Raw genomic sequence first — 17,796 nt, forward strand, 5'->3', positions numbered from 1 at the left:
ACATCGTAACAGAACCAACATTCCAAAGCGAATAATACTTTGGACGAGAGGTTATTGACTCTGACGATGTCTTGAGATGGGAACAATGATGTTCACCGTGGGGCTGATAACAAAATTCTTCATACAAACCATATGATGTTCACCATGGGACCAATAACGAAATTCTTCATAGAAACCATCAGTCCTTTAAGTTCTCTACTGGGATGATTCGTTCATTTCCCTTAGACCTCGATGGGGCTTATGTTCCTACCGTGCCCAATAGTCTCATATCACTTAAAAGGTGAGGCCTAAAGCGAGAGCTTATGTTACTACTGTACCCAATAGTTTCACATTGCTTAAAAGCTAAGGCCCATCTCCTCCTTTCATCCACTGAGGTATCTTTTAAGGACAAAATCATGACAAAGTCGATGTTCCAAAGCGAACAATACCTCAAATGGTGATTGACAGCGATTCTTATTATCGGATTTGGGATCGGAAAATTAGCGCTCACCGTGTGACCGACAATATAACCATTTATCCTTGAGACGGATAACGAAACCTTAAATCCTTAAAGCCCTCCCTTTGGGATGATCCACTCATTCCCTTTAGACCTTGACTAGGGGATTTATATTCATACTACATCTAATAGTCTCAGATCGTTTAGAAGTTGAATGATAAATTATATTCACACTTTGACATATGTATTTTTAAAATTTTAGCACACTATAAAATACATAACACACTTACTATTATTTGTTCACTCATACAAGAATTTGAAATATTTATGCAAAAGTTAAAAGAAAAAGTTATCAGATTACAAATCATTCAGATTAGACCTTTGCAGACCAGCAGACTCAAAATCTCAACCCGTCTTGTGTTTTTTATTTTTTCGGACCAACCCGCCAAATCAAACCCATGTTGTCCTCCTACTTTGTATAAGAAGAATCTTGCTCAAAAAATGTAAATTTTTGAGAGAAACTTCTCCAAAATGCATACTTAAAATCTCAATTGTTAATTACAATACTAGAACAAATATTGAAATTTCACCCAAATTTACAATTAATGTTTATACTATGTTTTTATTGGTAAAAATATTTTTCTCCAAATATTAAACCTTATTCCAGTTTTAAGTTACTCGTACAAGTATTTTCTTATTCACTGTTTCATTAATTTTTAATGGAAATCCATTTTTTTATTTTTCCATTAAATATTATTATTTTTTTATTGTTAGGTGACATAATATTATTTTATTTCATTGTCCGATAAAAGAATATATAAAGTTTTGTTATTAATATAAAATAATATTATAATCAATGTAAATATATAAAGTGTTGTTATTAATATAAAATAATATTATAATTGATGTTTAACAACTAAATCTCATATTTATTAATACATAATAAAAAAATAAGACCACAAAATAAAATAACAAACATGTCATCTAAATAAAAAACAAAAAATGTAATTAAAAACATAATTTTTTTAAATATCTAATAAACATAATAAATTTAATAGAAAATACTTAAATAATTTGTGAAACTTAATTAAGCGAAAACAAAAATAAACTATATGATAATTTTACAGATAATTGATGAATTTGTAAGAAAAAAAAAAAGAGATAGGAAATGTTAAGCCAACGCGCGAAGGAAAGCGCGTGGATGAAGGCATCTGGTAAACGCGTTTGGGGCAGTGTGGGTTGCCCTAATCGGATGCGAGCGAGAACTGGTTCTCTTATCCTGTGAAACTGTCATCATAAATTCATATATCAGCCTCAGCCATGTCCTCGCTCTCGCACCTTCTCTTCCCTCCGCAACTACGAACTTCAATCGCGCCTTCTGGGATTCTTCTTCCTTATCGATAATAGGTAAATTCTCCTTTTCCTCTTCCCTCTCAGATCTGTAATCGTTTTCCCTGTTTGTTTACGTGTCTGTGCCCTAATTATTCGTTTCGTTCGATTCTAGGTTGAATCATGGAGCCTATGGACATAATCGGCAAATCAAAAGAAGACGCTTCGCTTCCTAAAGGTTTCCACCCTCGCTTCCATCTCTTTCAGTAGCTATTATAATCATATCGAGTTCTTTGGAATCGGTTGTTATTTGCACAGGTGAATTCTGGGTACTGCAGAAAAAACAAAAACAAGAAAGATAAAAATTGTCCGCAGTATGTATAGGTTTTTGTGACATTTAGGGCTAATATCTCGTTATGTATATTTTTCCTTTGCAAATGCCTGAGTATGAGTTTTCCGCAACCTAATTCACTTGATAAAACTTTTTCCTTAACTGGACTTCGTAATAATTCCGAAAATTGTTTTTGTTATTGATGGTGTCCGTTGACAATTCAAGATAACATTATCATACTTGCTGACAATCTCGATGGTAATTAGTGATTTTTTAAATTTCTTTTTATGAAATGTTAAAAGTTTAATGTGGTATAAAATTTAACAAAAGAGTTGTTTTTCAGTATACAGAGACTAATTATGTATTTCATTATTTTTATTTTGCATGAAGATACATGGATGGATTGGAACAAAAGTTAACTTCCACTGAGATCTGAGCATGTCTTCTTTGACTCGCTCTGAATAATATATTTTGTACTTTTTATCTTATCTGATTATAGAAAACGGCTTTCTTGCAGTTTTTTTGTAAGGCACTGATTTGATACCGAGCAAGCCTATGGTAGTTTCATGAAGATTGTAGTATTATGTTATTCACCTACAGAATTTGGTTTTGCCATTATAATAATATTTCTTACTGGCGTTTCTACGTTGTTTTTATTATTTTTTAAAACTTAAGTAGTTATCATATGAAAGCAGCTATATTTAAATTTAATTACCAGAAGACTGTGATAGTTAAAGGTTTTTTGACAGGGTTAATTCATAAAATGTTGCTAATTGATACTGAATAGTGATGTCTGGTTCTTTTAACTTTTGGAGTACTTGATAGTCAATCTATGTTTTCTTTTTGATTGACAATGCACCATTGTGTATTGCTTACAGAATCTCTGATTTTTTTATAATAATATATCTTACTAGCGTTTCTACTTTGTTTTTATTAATTTTTAAAACTTAATTAGTTATCATATCAAAACAGCTATATTTAAATTTAATTACCAGAAGACTTAGTTAAAGGTTTTTTTGAATAGGATTATTTCATAAAATGTTGCTAATTAATAATGAACAGTGATGTCTGGTTCTTTTAACTTTTGGATACTTGATAGTCAATCTATGTTTTCTTTTTGATTGGCAATGCATCATTGTGTATTGCTAACAGAATCTCTGATTTTTTGGCAGCGACAATGACAAAAATTATTAAAGAAATGTTACCCCCAGATGTACGTGTAGCAAGAGATGCTCAAGATCTATTAATCGAGTGTTGTGTAGGTCAGCATTTTATAATCAATGATAATTTCGTTTCCATTATATTGTGTTTGATATGTTGACTTAATTCTTTTAGTTTTAGTTTTAGGAAATCAGAGATAGTGTCGTTTACTATTTTTATTGTTCTGATGTCTGATAAAGTTATGGTCCCCTCCATTGAAGCCCATCGTACCAGCTCATTGTCATGCCTTGGGTGGTGTCCATTGCAGCATCATTCATGGTTATTTGTGGCATTAATGTTTTCTAAAATCTCATTTACCCTTCACTACTGCTTTGTTTGATATATTTTATTTTATTTTTTTGTTTATTTTCTGCTTTCCTCATTTGGGTTCAAAATTTGAAGCCCTATTCTGGAAGTCATATGTTCGTGTCTCTGATACACAGACCATTATTCTTTGACACCATCAGTGGCCAGTTGTGATGTCTTCTGGCACTTCCTGGTGTTGATTCAGTTTATTCTCCCCGTTTTCTGATTTTCATTTTGCTGCAGTATCTGACTCGCAGGTCCTTCTTCATTTCATCTATATTTGCTGTTACCTAACCCTATCATACAATATTAGCCGTGAATTACTAGAATCTGTAGTGTAATAAAATTGTTGGTGATAAGCTATTTTGAACTTGCTGTCTGTTTTTTCAAATATAGTTCATGTTGAAGTGACAGAATTGTTTGCTATTATATCTATATTGTGGACATGTTGAACGTGTGTGTCATTGGTTTTATTTTCTAAAACTTTTGGTTGAAGTTCTCTTTAGAATTTTCTGCTTCATATTCGTAGTTGACTTTTCTCAATATTTAAGATGTAAACCAATTTGTCCTTGTAGAGTTTATAAACCTCATCTCGTCAGAATCCAATGAAGTCTGCAACAGAGAGGAAAAACGGACAATTGCACCCGAGCATGTATTGAAGGCTCTACAGGTATTTTGTTTATCAGTTGGATTTCTAGAGCTTCGCTTGTGAATATTTTCTACTTTATATTTGAGTGTTTATGTCATTTTACACCATGCCTTATCTTAGGCTGTATTTTTTTTGGCTGTGAAGATTTCATTCAACAGAGGTTTGTTAATAACACAGTTTGGGAAGCAGAGTTGAAAGGATTTAAGATTAGTGATTTAAAATTAACAATTTTTTCTTTCCTCTTCCCCAAAATTTGCATCCAAACAATGATTTATGTCTTCATGGTAAAAATTGCTCTAATAATTAAATAATTGCATTCTTATCTATGATGAGACTGAGCAGAAGTTGCTAACACTTGAAATTAAAATACTTAGTAGCTGATTGGGCTCCTCTTACGGATTTATTATTTGAGCCCACTAAATGTCTCCTGAAGGAAGTAGTAATACAGTACTGAGAACGAGAAGAGAATTTGTAGAAACTGCAATTGATTTATTACATTATTTTTTGAGGTACTAAGTAGTCGCCTGTTTTGCAAGCTGTGCTGACTTTATATCTAACTAACTCACAGCTCAGCATAACTGACTTGATTAGTTTTTTGCAACTTTGCTAACTAGACTATATATATAACTGATAGTTCAGCGTAACTTCTGCTAGTTAGTTGCAACAGATGCTAACTAGGCACCTACAACACTAAGTATTTACAATACCTAGAATGGCTATACTCTATCATATCATCTCCCATCCACCACGTACACGTAAGATATCACCTTATGAGTACTAATAATGATGCATCCACCTAATACTTTGTAAAAAGGAGTTAAATGAAAAAGTAAGCATTTATTATCTTAAAAACATTAAAAACGTACTTTCTTCATCTTGCAAGTAGGATGATGCTGTAACAAGATTTAGAATTATTCTTATCTTACCCTGAAGCCAAAGTAGCTGTTGTCCTTTCCTTGAAAAATGAGAGTCTATTATGGTATCCTGCCGAGTGTTGATAATATAGATCATAGCAATATTCATGCTCTCTACTATATATTTTACATGATTATTTTACTTTAGGAGTGACTTATTAATTGAAAAGAAAAGGAACAGTTCATTTAAAGGGAATTATTTTCTATTCTGTTGTTACAAGTGTTCCAAAATCATAGATACATTGAATCCTTTAAACATGTTGCATACCTGTTTCTGATTTTGTTTATTTACTTGCTCCTTTCCCCAGGTTCTTGGATTTGGTGAGTACATTGAAGAAGTTTATGCAGCATACGAACAACACAAAATGGAGACCATGGTAATTATTAATATTAATGTCCCATCTGCATTTTGAATACTTGAGCGATACAATACAACTTAGCATATTCACTTCCTTGAGTCCATGCCCAACATCTTAATTTCTTCATGGGTGAACACTAGAAAATAAAAAATGAAAACCTGGAGTGCTCCCTCATATATGAACGATGTTTATCTGTCCTTCTCAAACAATCTTAGTGCAAGCTAAATTTGTGTTTTCCAACTGGGGTCAGATGAAAGAGGGACTGTCTTAAGAAAGAACTTGCTGGCCTCGTTGATGCTTCTTCTCTGAAGAAGCCCCCAAACCTATCATAGCTCCATCTAATGTATTCCCCTGGTAGAGACAGGTGTAAATGGTATGTTGGTAAATATGCTGGAAAAATCTTAACGGACTGGTAGTCGATTTACCTTCCCTTCCCACCTGGTGTTTTCAGATCATGTTGAGAGCATGATGGTCCGTGCCATGGTTGGTTATTGAAATCGAAATTATCTAATGAACTTCAGCAGGTTTTATTGTCCTTGTATTCGTATTGGTAGCCTGGTGAGCCTGTGTTGTTGATCAGTTAACATGGAAAGTGAGTTCTGGACAAGTTGATTGCTGTTGTATACGAATTTAGCTGTTTTCTGATCAGTTAATGTGGAAAGTAAATTTTGAACGAAGTTATTGTTGTTAAATGTGAATTTAACTGTTTTTGTTATTGATTTTTATGTCTTCCAGCAGGACTCTTTAAAGGGTGGTAAATGGAGCAATGTGGCTGAGATGACCGAGGAAGAAGCATTAGCAGAGCAGCAAAGGATGTTTGCAGAGGCCCGTGCTAGGATGAACGGTGGAGGCATTACTTCCAAGCAGCCAGATACTGACCAAAGTTTAGATAGCTGACTTTAGGATATTTATGGAACCATAGGCAAGCAACCCGATTCCTGTCTGTGCTTCTAATAGTGTGTACAAAAACCATTCACTAGTTTGCTGGCCTATGTGGATGTGCTCTCAATTTGTATTCTATCGATGAATCCATATTTGTAAGTCAATGTAATTAGTGAGAGATCATTAAATGCCTCCCTTTTAGCATTACATGTAGTTATTTAATTACTTTTAGTATCTTCCATATACTAACAACTCTTAGCTCAATTCTGACAATGGCTACTAAGTTTATTAGATTGTAACAAATTATCAAATATGTAGAAGCAATGGTGTTTGGTAGATTTGTTGCCTTGGTTAGTATGGGAAATATTGCAAACTCGAAATACTAATGTCATTTCAATCACGTCTAGTTGCGATTAATACAATAATCGAAGTCTTCTCATTATTTTTCTTTATCCCATCAAATTCTCGTTTAATTAACCCCCTCATGAAACTGTAGACCTAGCAGCCGAAGTCTAATTATGTAGAGCTAAACCTTAAATGTCAATTTTTGATAACAGCGCGGTAGGATTGAGTGCTTAGGGGACTAACCTAGAACGAGGTGTCAGTTCGCAGATACGTGTAATGTAGTCTCTGTAGCCAACATGAGCCACGAGAATTCAGTAATGGTTAACCTGATGTCACGATGGTGCGCCTTTGCACTAGAAGACATAGATGGTGCAGAAGTGTGTGCGGAGTGCATGTCGAGTTTCAACAGTGATGGCTTTGTGTTTTGTTTGTTCTTGCTTTAGGTTTTTTAATCCTTTTTACCGTTTTGGGCATCAAGTCAAAAGAGTTTAGTCGAGCACAATGGCACAGGGCGCAAGTCCCTCTCTCTCTCTCTTCCTTCTCTACCCCACAAGAAAGTGAAATAACAAACACATTGTCTCCTTAGATTCCTTTCTTTTCTATTTGAAGCGCACTCTATCCCAGTCTCTTTCTGATTTCCTATATCAGCTGGTGGGACTGGTTATGTTTCTTTTGTCAGGATTCTCTTGCACTCACTATATGAATGGGGGAGATGGCTAGAATAACAAAGAAACAATTAAATAAACCTAAAAGCCCAACATATCTATCCCCAACAGTAAAAAGAAGAAACCAGATTCATACTCTCTCCGTCTCTCTCTCTACTATCTGACCTTCCTTTAAAGCTTGTTCTTCCTTTCTCTTATGAAGACACTAGTCATGGATGATACAACCTCAACCCCTCAACCTCAAGACTCATCCTCCAAGAGGCATTTCCATTGGACCAACAAGGTTGGAAATGAAGACATCCAAGTCCCCCCCACCTCTCAAACAATGTCCAAAATCATAGAGGAAGAAGACACACACACAAAGGGAAAAGAAGAACAACAAGATGACAAGGGTGTTCCACTGCCGGGCCCTTCAACCACTTCCCAAAGAAGAAAGCTTCAGGCCGTCGCAATCTCAAGGCTCCGCTCCGTCCTCACCGTCTTCGGCAAGAACCGCTCCAACCTTCCCTTCGGCCTCGGTTCTCGAGTGGTCGGCACCCTCTTCGGCTACCGTCGCGGCCATGTCCACTTCGCCTTCCAGAAGGACCCCACTTCCCAACCCGCTTTCCTCATCGAGCTTGCAACACCTATAACCGGTTTGGTTCGTGAAATGGCTTCTGGGCTCGTCCGAATAGCGCTGGAATGCGACAAGGACAAAGACTCAGAGAAGAAGAGCTTGAGGCTGCTTCAGGAGTCCGTGTGGAGGACCTACTGCAACGGAAAAAAGTGTGGCTTTGCCACCAGAAGAGAATGTGGAGCAAAAGACTGGGAAATCCTGAAGGCCGTGGAGCCAATTTCAATGGGTGCAGGGGTTCTACCAGTGAGTAATAACAGCGATGGAGCTGATGGAGAGGTGATGTACATGAGGGCTAGGTTTGAGAGAATTGTTGGGTCCAGAGACTCTGAAGCTTTCTACATGATGAATCCTGACAGCAATGGAGCACCTGAACTCAGTATTTATTTGCTTAGAGTCTAGTTACTAGTTACTTCTACGACCACCCGTTTCAGTTATCATACTTAACTTTCTTTCCCTTTTAGTTTCTTCTTTCTGGATGTTAAACACTAGGCTATTCCTATACTACCTGTTTAGCTCCTCAATCATGAAAATGGTCATTTAGTTCTCTCTGTTTTTTTTTTCTCCTTTTCCCCCTCTTCTTCCTGAGGAAGAAGAAGTGGGGTTTCAGTTTTTTTTGGTTAGGATAGGTGGGTAGGGTAAAGGCAGAAAGGGGGAAATTAATTGTGGGTTACCAATACTTTACAGGGTGATGGTGGGGTGGGTCATGAAAGGTGTATATGTATAGTTTCCTTTCCAATCCTTTAATTAGTGATATGAGGCGAAGGTTAATGCAAATCATCATTGTCTTCCCATTTTTATTTGGTTTATTAGCTTTTGCAATTTCGTGGTGCAGTGTTGTTTTATTTGATTCCACTTGATGGCTTCTCTTTTTTGTACTGTGCTCCTTCACGCTCCCTTTTTTTAATTTTTTTTTACTTGTGTGCTTCTGTGCTTGATGATTAACTCGGTCCCCATGGTTGAAAGGGTTGCTTGGACTTCTAAAACAAACAATTACTACTCAAGCTGGTTTAACATTTTACTGAAAACTGTTATGTCAGTTCTACGCTTTCAAATTCTGTAAAAGATATCTGGTTTGCTTAGAGACAGAGGAAGATTGTTTACGAGGCTCTCTCCTTCTTGGATGATAACTTCATTATTATTTGGTTTGAGTGCTCTTTCATTTGTTTCCTTATGCTCTTCTTTCCCTGTTTAGTTTGGATTCTTTATCAGCATGTTCTTTTAACCCAACACAATTTCAGTATTTGGTCTAAAAAGTTAATGTTGTTCCAATGATTGCTTTTTATGCACAATTTTGTTTGTGAAGTGATCCCAAGAATTTTTCTTAATGTCTAAGCCTAATCATAGAAGTCATCAAAAGCAAAAACAAGAAAAGAAAAAAAAAAAAATTTATATTCTGATACTAACAATCTGACAGCAGACCCCATCTTTCTCTCACTTTTTTTCCTTTGTTTATACACTCGATCATTTGCTTTCCCTCTTGTTGACTGCTTTTCTTTTTGTTGGCCTAATTCAAATCTGAAACACACTCACCAGGTTGTTTTCATAGTAATTTGTGCAGCTTTAGTTGATAGCCGTAGACTATAGCCTATTACTGTCAACATTTGAGACCACTATTCTTTATGCTCTTTTTTTGTTCTCACGTGGATTATTGAATGGAAATCTTATCTGAGACAAGTTTAGCACTAAACATAGACATTTTTCAGTGAAAACTTGAATCTTTATTCATTATGAGAGAGTGTTTCTTTTTATTTAATCCCCAGAGGAAAATCCTTTACCCGGACAGTTAGATGATAATAGTGATAACTCCTTTTGCCTTTCCCTTCCTAGTTTTCAGGCTTTAGAAAATCCCTACTATTTCCCTGCAACTTTGAGAGAAAAGATTGAAGATGAAGAAGAAAATATATGCTTACAGCTAGGACAACATAAAACTCTCAACAAGTCTTTCGCCGAAACCAAAGTCCTTTTGGTTATTTTAATCATCTAATCATCATCATTCTTCCAAAGATCTAAAAGCCAGTGGCTTCAAATAAAGTTGAACCACTGATTTACATTATAATTGTTCAAACTGATGCACCAAAATCTCCCTCAACCCACCACATTGAAAAAACACAGTACTATACAGATTAGAAGAATTTGTTGAGATTGTGTGGTACATAACCACAGGTCATTACAAAATCCAATTGTTTGGTGTTTTACATTTGTTGTTGTAGGAGATGTAGCTCTTACCTATGAACCAATTATAAGTAATTTATCAGAATATGACAAATGAAAGTATGTATGATCTGCATAGTGTACAAAAGTGGGGCTGCATGGGAAATAGACAGATTATAATTGGTGAATCAGTTGAGATTCATTTGATGTGTGTGCTTTCTTTTGATCAGGCAGGAGAGACTTTTCTCCTACCAGGTTTGAATTTGAGTGACAAACTCAGCGATCATAGGTACCACTTGATGTAAATCAAGTGAGCAAAAGGGTCACACGTACACTTACGTGGTACCTAGGAAAACAACCACCTCAAATTATGCCTTCAGGGGCAGTACCATGTATTTTTCTGCAGGTTATATATGTGCTGTTTTGGGGGTCTACTTGATTAGTACCATATTTCGCAACATCATTAATCTAATAACCTCAAAATTTCATTCAAATTATAAGAGACAAGTTGGTGTAGCAGAATTAGTCGAGTGAATGTTTTTCAGTTAATTTATAGAGATGTTTTCTCTTACGATTCAAAAATTAAATCATTTCTACCTCCACATTCCACCATTGATTATCAAGTTGTAAGTAGGTGTGTGAAAGTTACATTTCGATTCATTACAGATTGAATGAAAAATGAGTCGGTTCAACCCATCTATTTATTTTTCTGAGTTGAAAATTTTTGTGACTTAATTTAATTTGTGGATGTTGGTCTTCCAATTTATATATTTTAGCTGTTTAACATGAGGTTAAATAAATTATAATCAATTTCATCTACTTTAAAAAAAATTGAATTTTTTTTATATTGATTTATGGACAATTTTCTTATTCTAGACATAACGGTTTTTATTAGTCACATCAATGAATTTTCTCATTCAACTAAATCAATCCAAATATTAAATATTGTATTTTAAATTCTCTTCTAACTATCTTTTATCTTTTTGCTGGAAATCTCTGTCTAAATGCTTTGACTGATGAGTAGTTAGTAAGTTTGTTGTATATGTTTAAATTTAAATAAAATTTATGAATTTAAAACTACATAGAATATATGTATACATTACTAACAGTAAACGTTCTATCACATTAAATAAGAGTATATTAAAGATAAAAATTTCCAAATTGAGAAGAAAATATGAAGGCAAGTTTTTAAATTCAAAACGCTTCATTTTTTTATTGAAATCACATCTCAAGATTCAAAATTTTAAAAACTAATTTTGAATTAAGAATAATTAAGATTACAATAAATTTAGGAGTTATTTTTGAAAATTAAATTAAATCTAACTAAATTAAAAGTATACAAAAAATTTACTATTGAACGCGGTAGAAATAGCGTGACTTCTAAGATTCTACAATGAGGGTTCAAAACTGCAAAAGTAAATTGATCTGAAAAATATCTTCAATTTAATACTATTCAAATATTCAAAATTTTAAATCAAATTTAAAAAATAATAGAAATTTTACTTAAATATGAGAAAATTAATTCATAAAAGTAAATTAGTTAGCTTCAATATGGTATACTCGTGTTTCATCAACAATTTTTGTATTCTAAAATTAAGCAAATCGTCTTAGTAATTGTGTTTAGTTAAGTTAGTTGAACATATTATTATATTTTTTTAAATGTTTAATATATATATATATATATATATATATATATATATATATATATATATATATATATTACTTTTTTAAAATATATGGTTTGATAGAAGAAATTGAGCGAGCCCACTGTCCTTTTTGGATTATGAATGTGAGGCTAACTTATCTAATATCTATTATATTGTCTGTTACTAACTAATTTGCCTTTAACAATCACCAACCCAATCCCTTTGAAGGACGTATGAGCCATAAATGCACTTTGTTTTATCTAACTTCCTTTTTTTTTTTTGTTTATCATTCATTCATTATTATTTTTAAACATGATTAGATTATTAAATCTTAATAATGTATATAATTATTTTGTAATACCATTGCTGTTTATGAGATGGAGCTACGTGGGACTTGGAAATCCTTGTATTTTGATAGCTCTAAATCAGTGAAATATATATTTTACAAAAACACTGTTTTTTATTTATTTGAGTTTTGCATTGTCATACATGTTCACATCTTCATTCATTTTTTTCAACATACTTTTTCTTCTTGTTTCAGACAGGTTATAATGAAATAGATAAACAGTTAGAATGAGAAAAAAAAAAACTAGAAATAAAGTAAAGTTAGAGATACTTAGTTTAAAAAGTTAAAAAATATGGAGATGAGTTCATTTTTCTTAAAATGATTTCTCTTTTCTCTTTTTTCTTATCAAACACCTCAATTTAATTCTATCTCCATCCTCTATAAATCAAAGAGTGCTGATTTACATACATCCAAGAAGTAAAAACAACTAATGACGTGACTTTTAATATACTATTTTATTATTAAGAGTTAATAAAAGAAAAACTCTGCAACGGAAACTACTGGATTAATGTTTATGTTTTAAAGATAAGTTCTTAAACAAGGTGAGTATCACACATCTCACTTATTGGATTGTCATACAAGTTCTACTACATCTTCATTATTTTTCATTATAAGAAACTGAGAACAAATTTTGTACACATTTCAACTTTAATAAACCAGTTGAAAAGGATGTGACTGCCCAAATCATTACAAGATACTTGAACCATATGGAGACCCCACCGATGTGAGATGTCAACACACCTTCACAAGAGTCGACCAAAGAGCTCCAAGGCAGAAGAACATGGGAACATCAAGCCTAAACAAATTCATTTAAGGAGCATCACCAGCCCACAGACAAATTCGTACAAGAATATAGATTGAAAAAAATAATGAATTGTACATGTATGATTAGAGATTTTGGAGTTTTCTCCATTAGCTTTAATAGCCTGCAATAATGAAATTGGTGTGGGGAGATGGAGGTTGTGAATGAAAAAGCATGTAAAAGGATGCTGGAGTCTGCAGCTGACTACTCACTCAATCGTCCTTCAAGTACATAAAAAGATGGTCACAAAGGAGAGGAAGGAAGCATATAAACGTGCAATGATTTTTCTCTATATAATATTGTACTTCACTGTGCTCTGGCAACTTCCTTTTGCAGTGGCCCATAAAAATCACTTAAATTATGGCTTTTTGACGAGCAAAACCAGGCTGAAACAGACAAGAAACATGGATAAGTTGGTTGGGATTTTCTGGGTTAATTTGGACTAATAATATTGATTAGTGAACTCGTTGTGTTAAAATTAGTTTATTACCCTCAGATTCTACAATATAGGACCTAGTCAACAGGACAGAACTAGGATTCATGTCACAATATAGCGTCAAGATCCTTCTCTACTCAACAAACAAGTTTGTATAGAGTAGGGGAAAATCATAATCTTGACATTAACAAATTTGAACACTTCTGTAATCAATCAAATGACGTTCTTGGGACTTCAACAGGTACAAGGTTTATTGTAATTTTCTTGTTTCTTAAATCCTAGTATTAATCAAAACAATTCTAACCAAGTCTTCTGCATAAGATACAGAATAGGATAGTACCTGGAGAAGCATAGATGGAGGAGGAGCCGTAGGTTCAGCAAGGACATGACTTCTGGTTTTTCGACCATTTAATGTAGTAACTGATGGACTATTATTTGTTGTTATGTCCCAAAATGTTCGTTTCTTGGCAGTGGGGGCTGGTGATCTAAAACGTTGACTTGGACTCTTTATCTCACTATTGTTTTGTTCCTTTGGCCGTAGGCTAGACCTGGTCACCACTCCCTTCCCCGCTTCCCCAGCTGTTAATGTTTGTCTGCCACCGTTTTGTGAAAGCTCTCGGATAATATCATCTTTTTGCTTTAGCCGCAATTTGTGATCCTTCTTCATTCTCTCAATCTCTGCCTCTAGTGTTTTTACTGTTCGTTGAAGTGTCTTGATGGCTAGTTCAGCTCCCTTCTTCTTGGTTTCTGGAGTGAAACAAGTTCCAGCCAAGAAAGAGGATCTACTCCTTCGTTTTTCAACTGGTTGGGCAGAAGTTGGAGGAGTGGAAAGAGGTTCGGCTGAAGGTGGTGTTGGGGAGGAATGTGAAGCTAAGGATTGTGCTTCCAAAGTCAACATCTTCTGCTGATGTTGTGCTAGTTGTATTCTTAATTCACGATTCTCCTTTTGTAGCTCAAGTACCAGCTTGGTTTGGTCAGTTTCTATCTCAGGCACTGGCAATTGATCCTCATTTGCATCGCTTACCTGTGTCCACACATAACAGATTACATTATTCAAATTCATCACAAAAAATGTCACTTTTATGTCTCAACATTTGGATGATCATAGGTTTGCAAGGTTCAGGGTTCAACCTTCAGTCGAATCTCCTTGGCTCTATCAGCCCAATGAACTGTGTTCTGTGTTTCACCAAAGGAGAAGTTACTTGGACTTATGTTTGCAATCATGACTGTGTTACAAGCTCCTCCAAGTGAATCCTTGAGAAGCTGGGTGAGTTTTGAGTTTCTGTATGGGATATGTTTCTTGCCTTCAACTAGAGCATTAATACAGCTGCTTAGTGCAAGAAGAGACCGATTTATATTGGCACCCTCAAGAGATCTAAGTGTTCTTTGATCCGTAGCGAGAGCTCTCTCAGACCCTGCAAGGTCAATTAATGAGAGCTTACCCACTCGGTTAATAACATTCATTGCAGCATCTCTAACTCGGTATTCCACCATGACCTAGATATAACAAAATAAAGTGGATTAGGTTAGTATGAATAACCTGTCACAGTATAAAAAATACTTAGGTTGTGCACTTGTGCTCTATCCAAACATTACATGGATTCTTCTTCACTTTTTCCTAAAAAACCATGGTGGAATACCTGCAAAATTGCATGGGAACGGGAGGATGTTTCATTTGCACGAGTTGGTTCTGTGGTTCGGTTCTGATTTCCTTGTTGAAGCAATGCCATCACCTGAAGCAACAGGATAAAAGAAAAGTTAATTTTGCTAAACAAAGGTTCAATTCTAGCTTGAAACAAAGGTCTAAAGTTCTTCCAAAAAGGATTGATAAGAACATTACTTCATCTGTTGAATACGCTCTATATTGTGTAAGACCTGCTGCCACAATCCCCTACACAACACAATTTGAGCAAAGTATAATCAGCTATCTTTCGAGTAGAATTCAAACACAAGGCAAACAGGACCTTTTAATGTTATCACCTATAAAAAACTTATCACAAATACTAAACAGATTAACCCAGGAAATGGCATGAACCATCTACATTCTTTCATAAGTCATGAATTAAGCACATCAACAACCCAACTTGGAGAACTTAAAAATGGCACCTGTTTATCTTCTCTAAGAACCAGAGGTCTTCCAGGTGAAAGCAAATCTCTAACAGTTTCATTATAAACCTCAAGATAGGACAGATGAACCACATGGTTTCCATCACAGCTCCGCTGCCTGATTTTACTGAAAAGATCCTTAATAGCCAAAACCATAACCCCAGGATTCTCCACCGTCCCAAGCATTGTGTAAGTCTTCCCAGCTCCCGTTGCACCATAACAAAAAACCGACCCATTCCTCCCTTGCAAAACCGCTTCCACAAGCTCTGAAGTCCTGGAAAAATCAAATTCAACATTCCCTAAAACTGAAGTGAAAGTATGAAGTAAGTTGTACAAGCAACCTTGTGGTAAACAATGTTTTGTTTTTGTATACACCACAACTATCCTCAGTGAGAGATTCTATTTTAGCTTAGTAGGACCACTATAGGAAACAAAGTTTTCCTTCCAATTAGAGATATCCAATACACCATAGGAAGCAAAATGCACTTCCAATTCTAGATATCTAATATATTGCATTCCCTAAACTCGAACAAAACACAAACTCAAGATGCTTTTTTAAGCCAAAACAACACTGCAGTAGTTAATTGGCATGGTTGTAAACAATTTTTCATACACACATTTTCCGTGATGATATGAACTTGTTTAGAGAAAAATTTCTAGAACCTACAATGAGAAATGAACAAGGTTCTTACATAAAATTATGCACTTCAGTTTCATTACCATGTTGCAAAAACAAGTCTGAAAAATAGCAACCATAAACAAATCAAAAAACAATAACTCTTAGAACTCACGATGTGGAATAAACTTCTTGCTGAGAAGCGGAATCTGGAAACGCAGCATCGAAGGTAAAGTGGCGTCCTCGAAGCCTATTAAGTCTGAGATAATCGTTTTCGTTGGCAAATTCTGTGAGGTAAACGTCACGGCGATTAACAACTCTTACACAGCACCGTGAACCCGCTTCCTTCTCCTTCTTGTTCATCGGTCTCAGCCTCACGAAAACCATGATCCTGCTTCCCATTTTCCCTTGCTTCTCTGAAATCCCATCCACTCTCTCCGGTTCCTGCATCGAGAGCTTCCGCGCCACCGTGGCAGAATAACAAACGGAAACATTATTATTATTATCTGTTGTCGTTTTTCTGGGACACGAAAACCCCACAATGCGATCTGCACCTATGACGGCGTTTTCCTTGGCATCATCGTCATTTGAGGGAGGTTGAGGGAGCACGAAGGTTCTTGTGACGACGGTGTTGGGCATTGCGTTCTCTCGCATGACTGTCTTCTCAGGGAACCTGAAAGACGCATTCTTGAGAGACACCGAGGCTTGTTTCTGCTGCTCGTACAAAAGGGTCAGCGTTCTGAGCTTCTCCTTCAGCCCATGGTGCGGGTTTCTCAGCCGTGTCGCCGTCGATGGGTTCGGTTCCGCTTCCCCGCTTATCTGAGACCGTGTTGAAACCGGCATTCTCGGATTCTAGTCACTACTTACACATGCGTGGTCGGAACAATTCAGATTTGCAACAGTAGTGGAGAAATTAAGCTCACTGGGTACAAAGAAGAAGGTAGAGGAGGAACAGTGTTGCTTTGAGTGGGGTTTGGAATTTGATTTTGGAGAGATACGAGACGTTGATTTGAGAGGGAAATGGACGATGGAGAGAGACGAGATTGGGTTGAGTACGAGTAATTTTTAAATTTAATTTTGAATTTGATTTTATTATCTTATTAATTTTTACAACTAAAAGTTAAATGATTTTTTAATGTTTTAATTTCATTTAAGTTTCTAAAATTGACTTTTCAAGTCAATTCTTAAACACTAATGTAGGTTAAAAAGAGAGTTATTTTAGAGATTCAAAATATGCTATAGAAAACTTCAAGATTTTAATACTAATAGTAGCTATATACAAAAATTTTGGCATTAAATTGGTATGTAAAATAGGTAGGGTTGACTTCTTTTTTATAGAGTGAAAGTAACAAAGTAAGAGATTTGAATTATAATTTTAAAAAATATAATGTAACGGTCAAATGTCAGGTCATCAAAACGAGAATCTCACGTTCCTCATAAATGACCAATTTAATATCCAGTGTTGTATAAATCCAGAATATAAATGATAGTATGAATTTATTTGTGTGAAATTAATTCAAATATATAAGATTTATAAAAGGTAAATAAGATAATTTTGTAGATTTATTTATTTTTCATGAAGGCTTTAGACCTTATCTTCCTATTCATTATTTAAAAATTAAATGCAAATTTAAATAATATCATTTTACCTAACTCCAAGG

The 17,796-nt window shown here is 34.9% G+C and overlaps 3 protein-coding genes across 4 annotated transcripts; 2 read left to right on the forward strand and 1 right to left on the reverse strand.

Annotated features, from left to right (window-relative positions):
- The first annotated feature begins 1,675 nt into the window (after positions 1-1,675).
- LOC114177859 (protein Dr1 homolog) lies at positions 1,676-6,658 on the forward strand. 2 transcript variants are annotated; one of them, XM_028063440.1, is made up of 6 exons: positions 1,676-1,843; positions 1,941-2,003; positions 3,269-3,358; positions 4,178-4,272; positions 5,474-5,542; positions 6,260-6,658. In XM_028063440.1, exons 2-6 carry the CDS (start codon positions 1,949-1,951, stop codon positions 6,419-6,421), a joined length of 471 nt encoding a protein of 156 aa, XP_027919241.1. In that variant the 5' UTR covers positions 1,676-1,843; positions 1,941-1,948; the 3' UTR covers positions 6,422-6,658. The 2 variants fall into 2 exon arrangements, with proteins under 2 accessions (XP_027919241.1, XP_027919242.1); XM_028063441.1 differs by having other exon boundaries at positions 6,263-6,631.
- Positions 6,659-7,331: 673 nt separating this feature from the next.
- On the forward strand, positions 7,332-8,829 carry LOC114177858 (protein MIZU-KUSSEI 1). Its single transcript, XM_028063439.1, has one exon. The coding sequence runs from the start codon at positions 7,613-7,615 to the stop codon at positions 8,429-8,431; it is 819 nt and encodes a 272-aa protein (XP_027919240.1). The 5' UTR covers positions 7,332-7,612; the 3' UTR covers positions 8,432-8,829.
- A 3,924-nt stretch (positions 8,830-12,753) lies between these two features.
- Positions 12,754-17,162, reverse strand: LOC114176219 (kinesin-like protein KIN-8A). The gene is made up of 7 exons (XM_028061179.1): positions 16,311-17,162; positions 15,520-15,793; positions 15,254-15,304; positions 15,054-15,146; positions 14,545-14,910; positions 13,754-14,437; positions 12,754-13,363 (listed from the first exon to the last, which is right to left on the reverse strand). Exons 1-7 carry the CDS (start codon positions 16,976-16,978, stop codon positions 13,331-13,333), a joined length of 2,169 nt encoding a protein of 722 aa, XP_027916980.1. The 5' UTR covers positions 16,979-17,162; the 3' UTR covers positions 12,754-13,330.
- Between the last annotated feature and the right edge of the window lie 634 nt (positions 17,163-17,796).

Source organism: Vigna unguiculata, chromosome 3 (genome assembly GCF_004118075.2).
Source record: "Vigna unguiculata cultivar IT97K-499-35 chromosome 3, ASM411807v1, whole genome shotgun sequence".
NCBI classification, from domain to species: Eukaryota; Viridiplantae; Streptophyta; class Magnoliopsida; order Fabales; family Fabaceae; genus Vigna; species Vigna unguiculata.

Excerpts from the sequence above, each read along its gene's own strand:
- LOC114177858 (XM_028063439.1), top strand. The coding sequence starts at position 7,613 with ATGAAGACACTAGTCATGGATGATACAACCTCAACCCCTCAACCTCAA.
- LOC114176219 (XM_028061179.1), bottom strand. The coding sequence starts at position 16,978 with ATGCCGGTTTCAACACGGTCTCAGATAAGCGGGGAAGCGGAACCGAAC. Across the intron at positions 15,305-15,519 it reads TTCTTAGAGAAGATAAACAG|GGGATTGTGGCAGCAGGTCT; the intron begins GTGCCATTTTTA and ends TGTGTTGTGTAG. Across the intron at positions 15,147-15,253 it reads GAGCGTATTCAACAGATGAA|GTGATGGCATTGCTTCAACA; the intron begins GTAATGTTCTTA and ends CTGTTGCTTCAG.
- LOC114177859 (XM_028063440.1), top strand. The coding sequence starts at position 1,949 with ATGGAGCCTATGGACATAATCGGCAAATCAAAAGAAGACGCTTCGCTT. Across the intron at positions 2,004-3,268 it reads AGACGCTTCGCTTCCTAAAG|CGACAATGACAAAAATTATT; the intron begins GTTTCCACCCTC and ends ATTTTTTGGCAG. Across the intron at positions 4,273-5,473 it reads ATGTATTGAAGGCTCTACAG|GTTCTTGGATTTGGTGAGTA; the intron begins GTATTTTGTTTA and ends TCCTTTCCCCAG.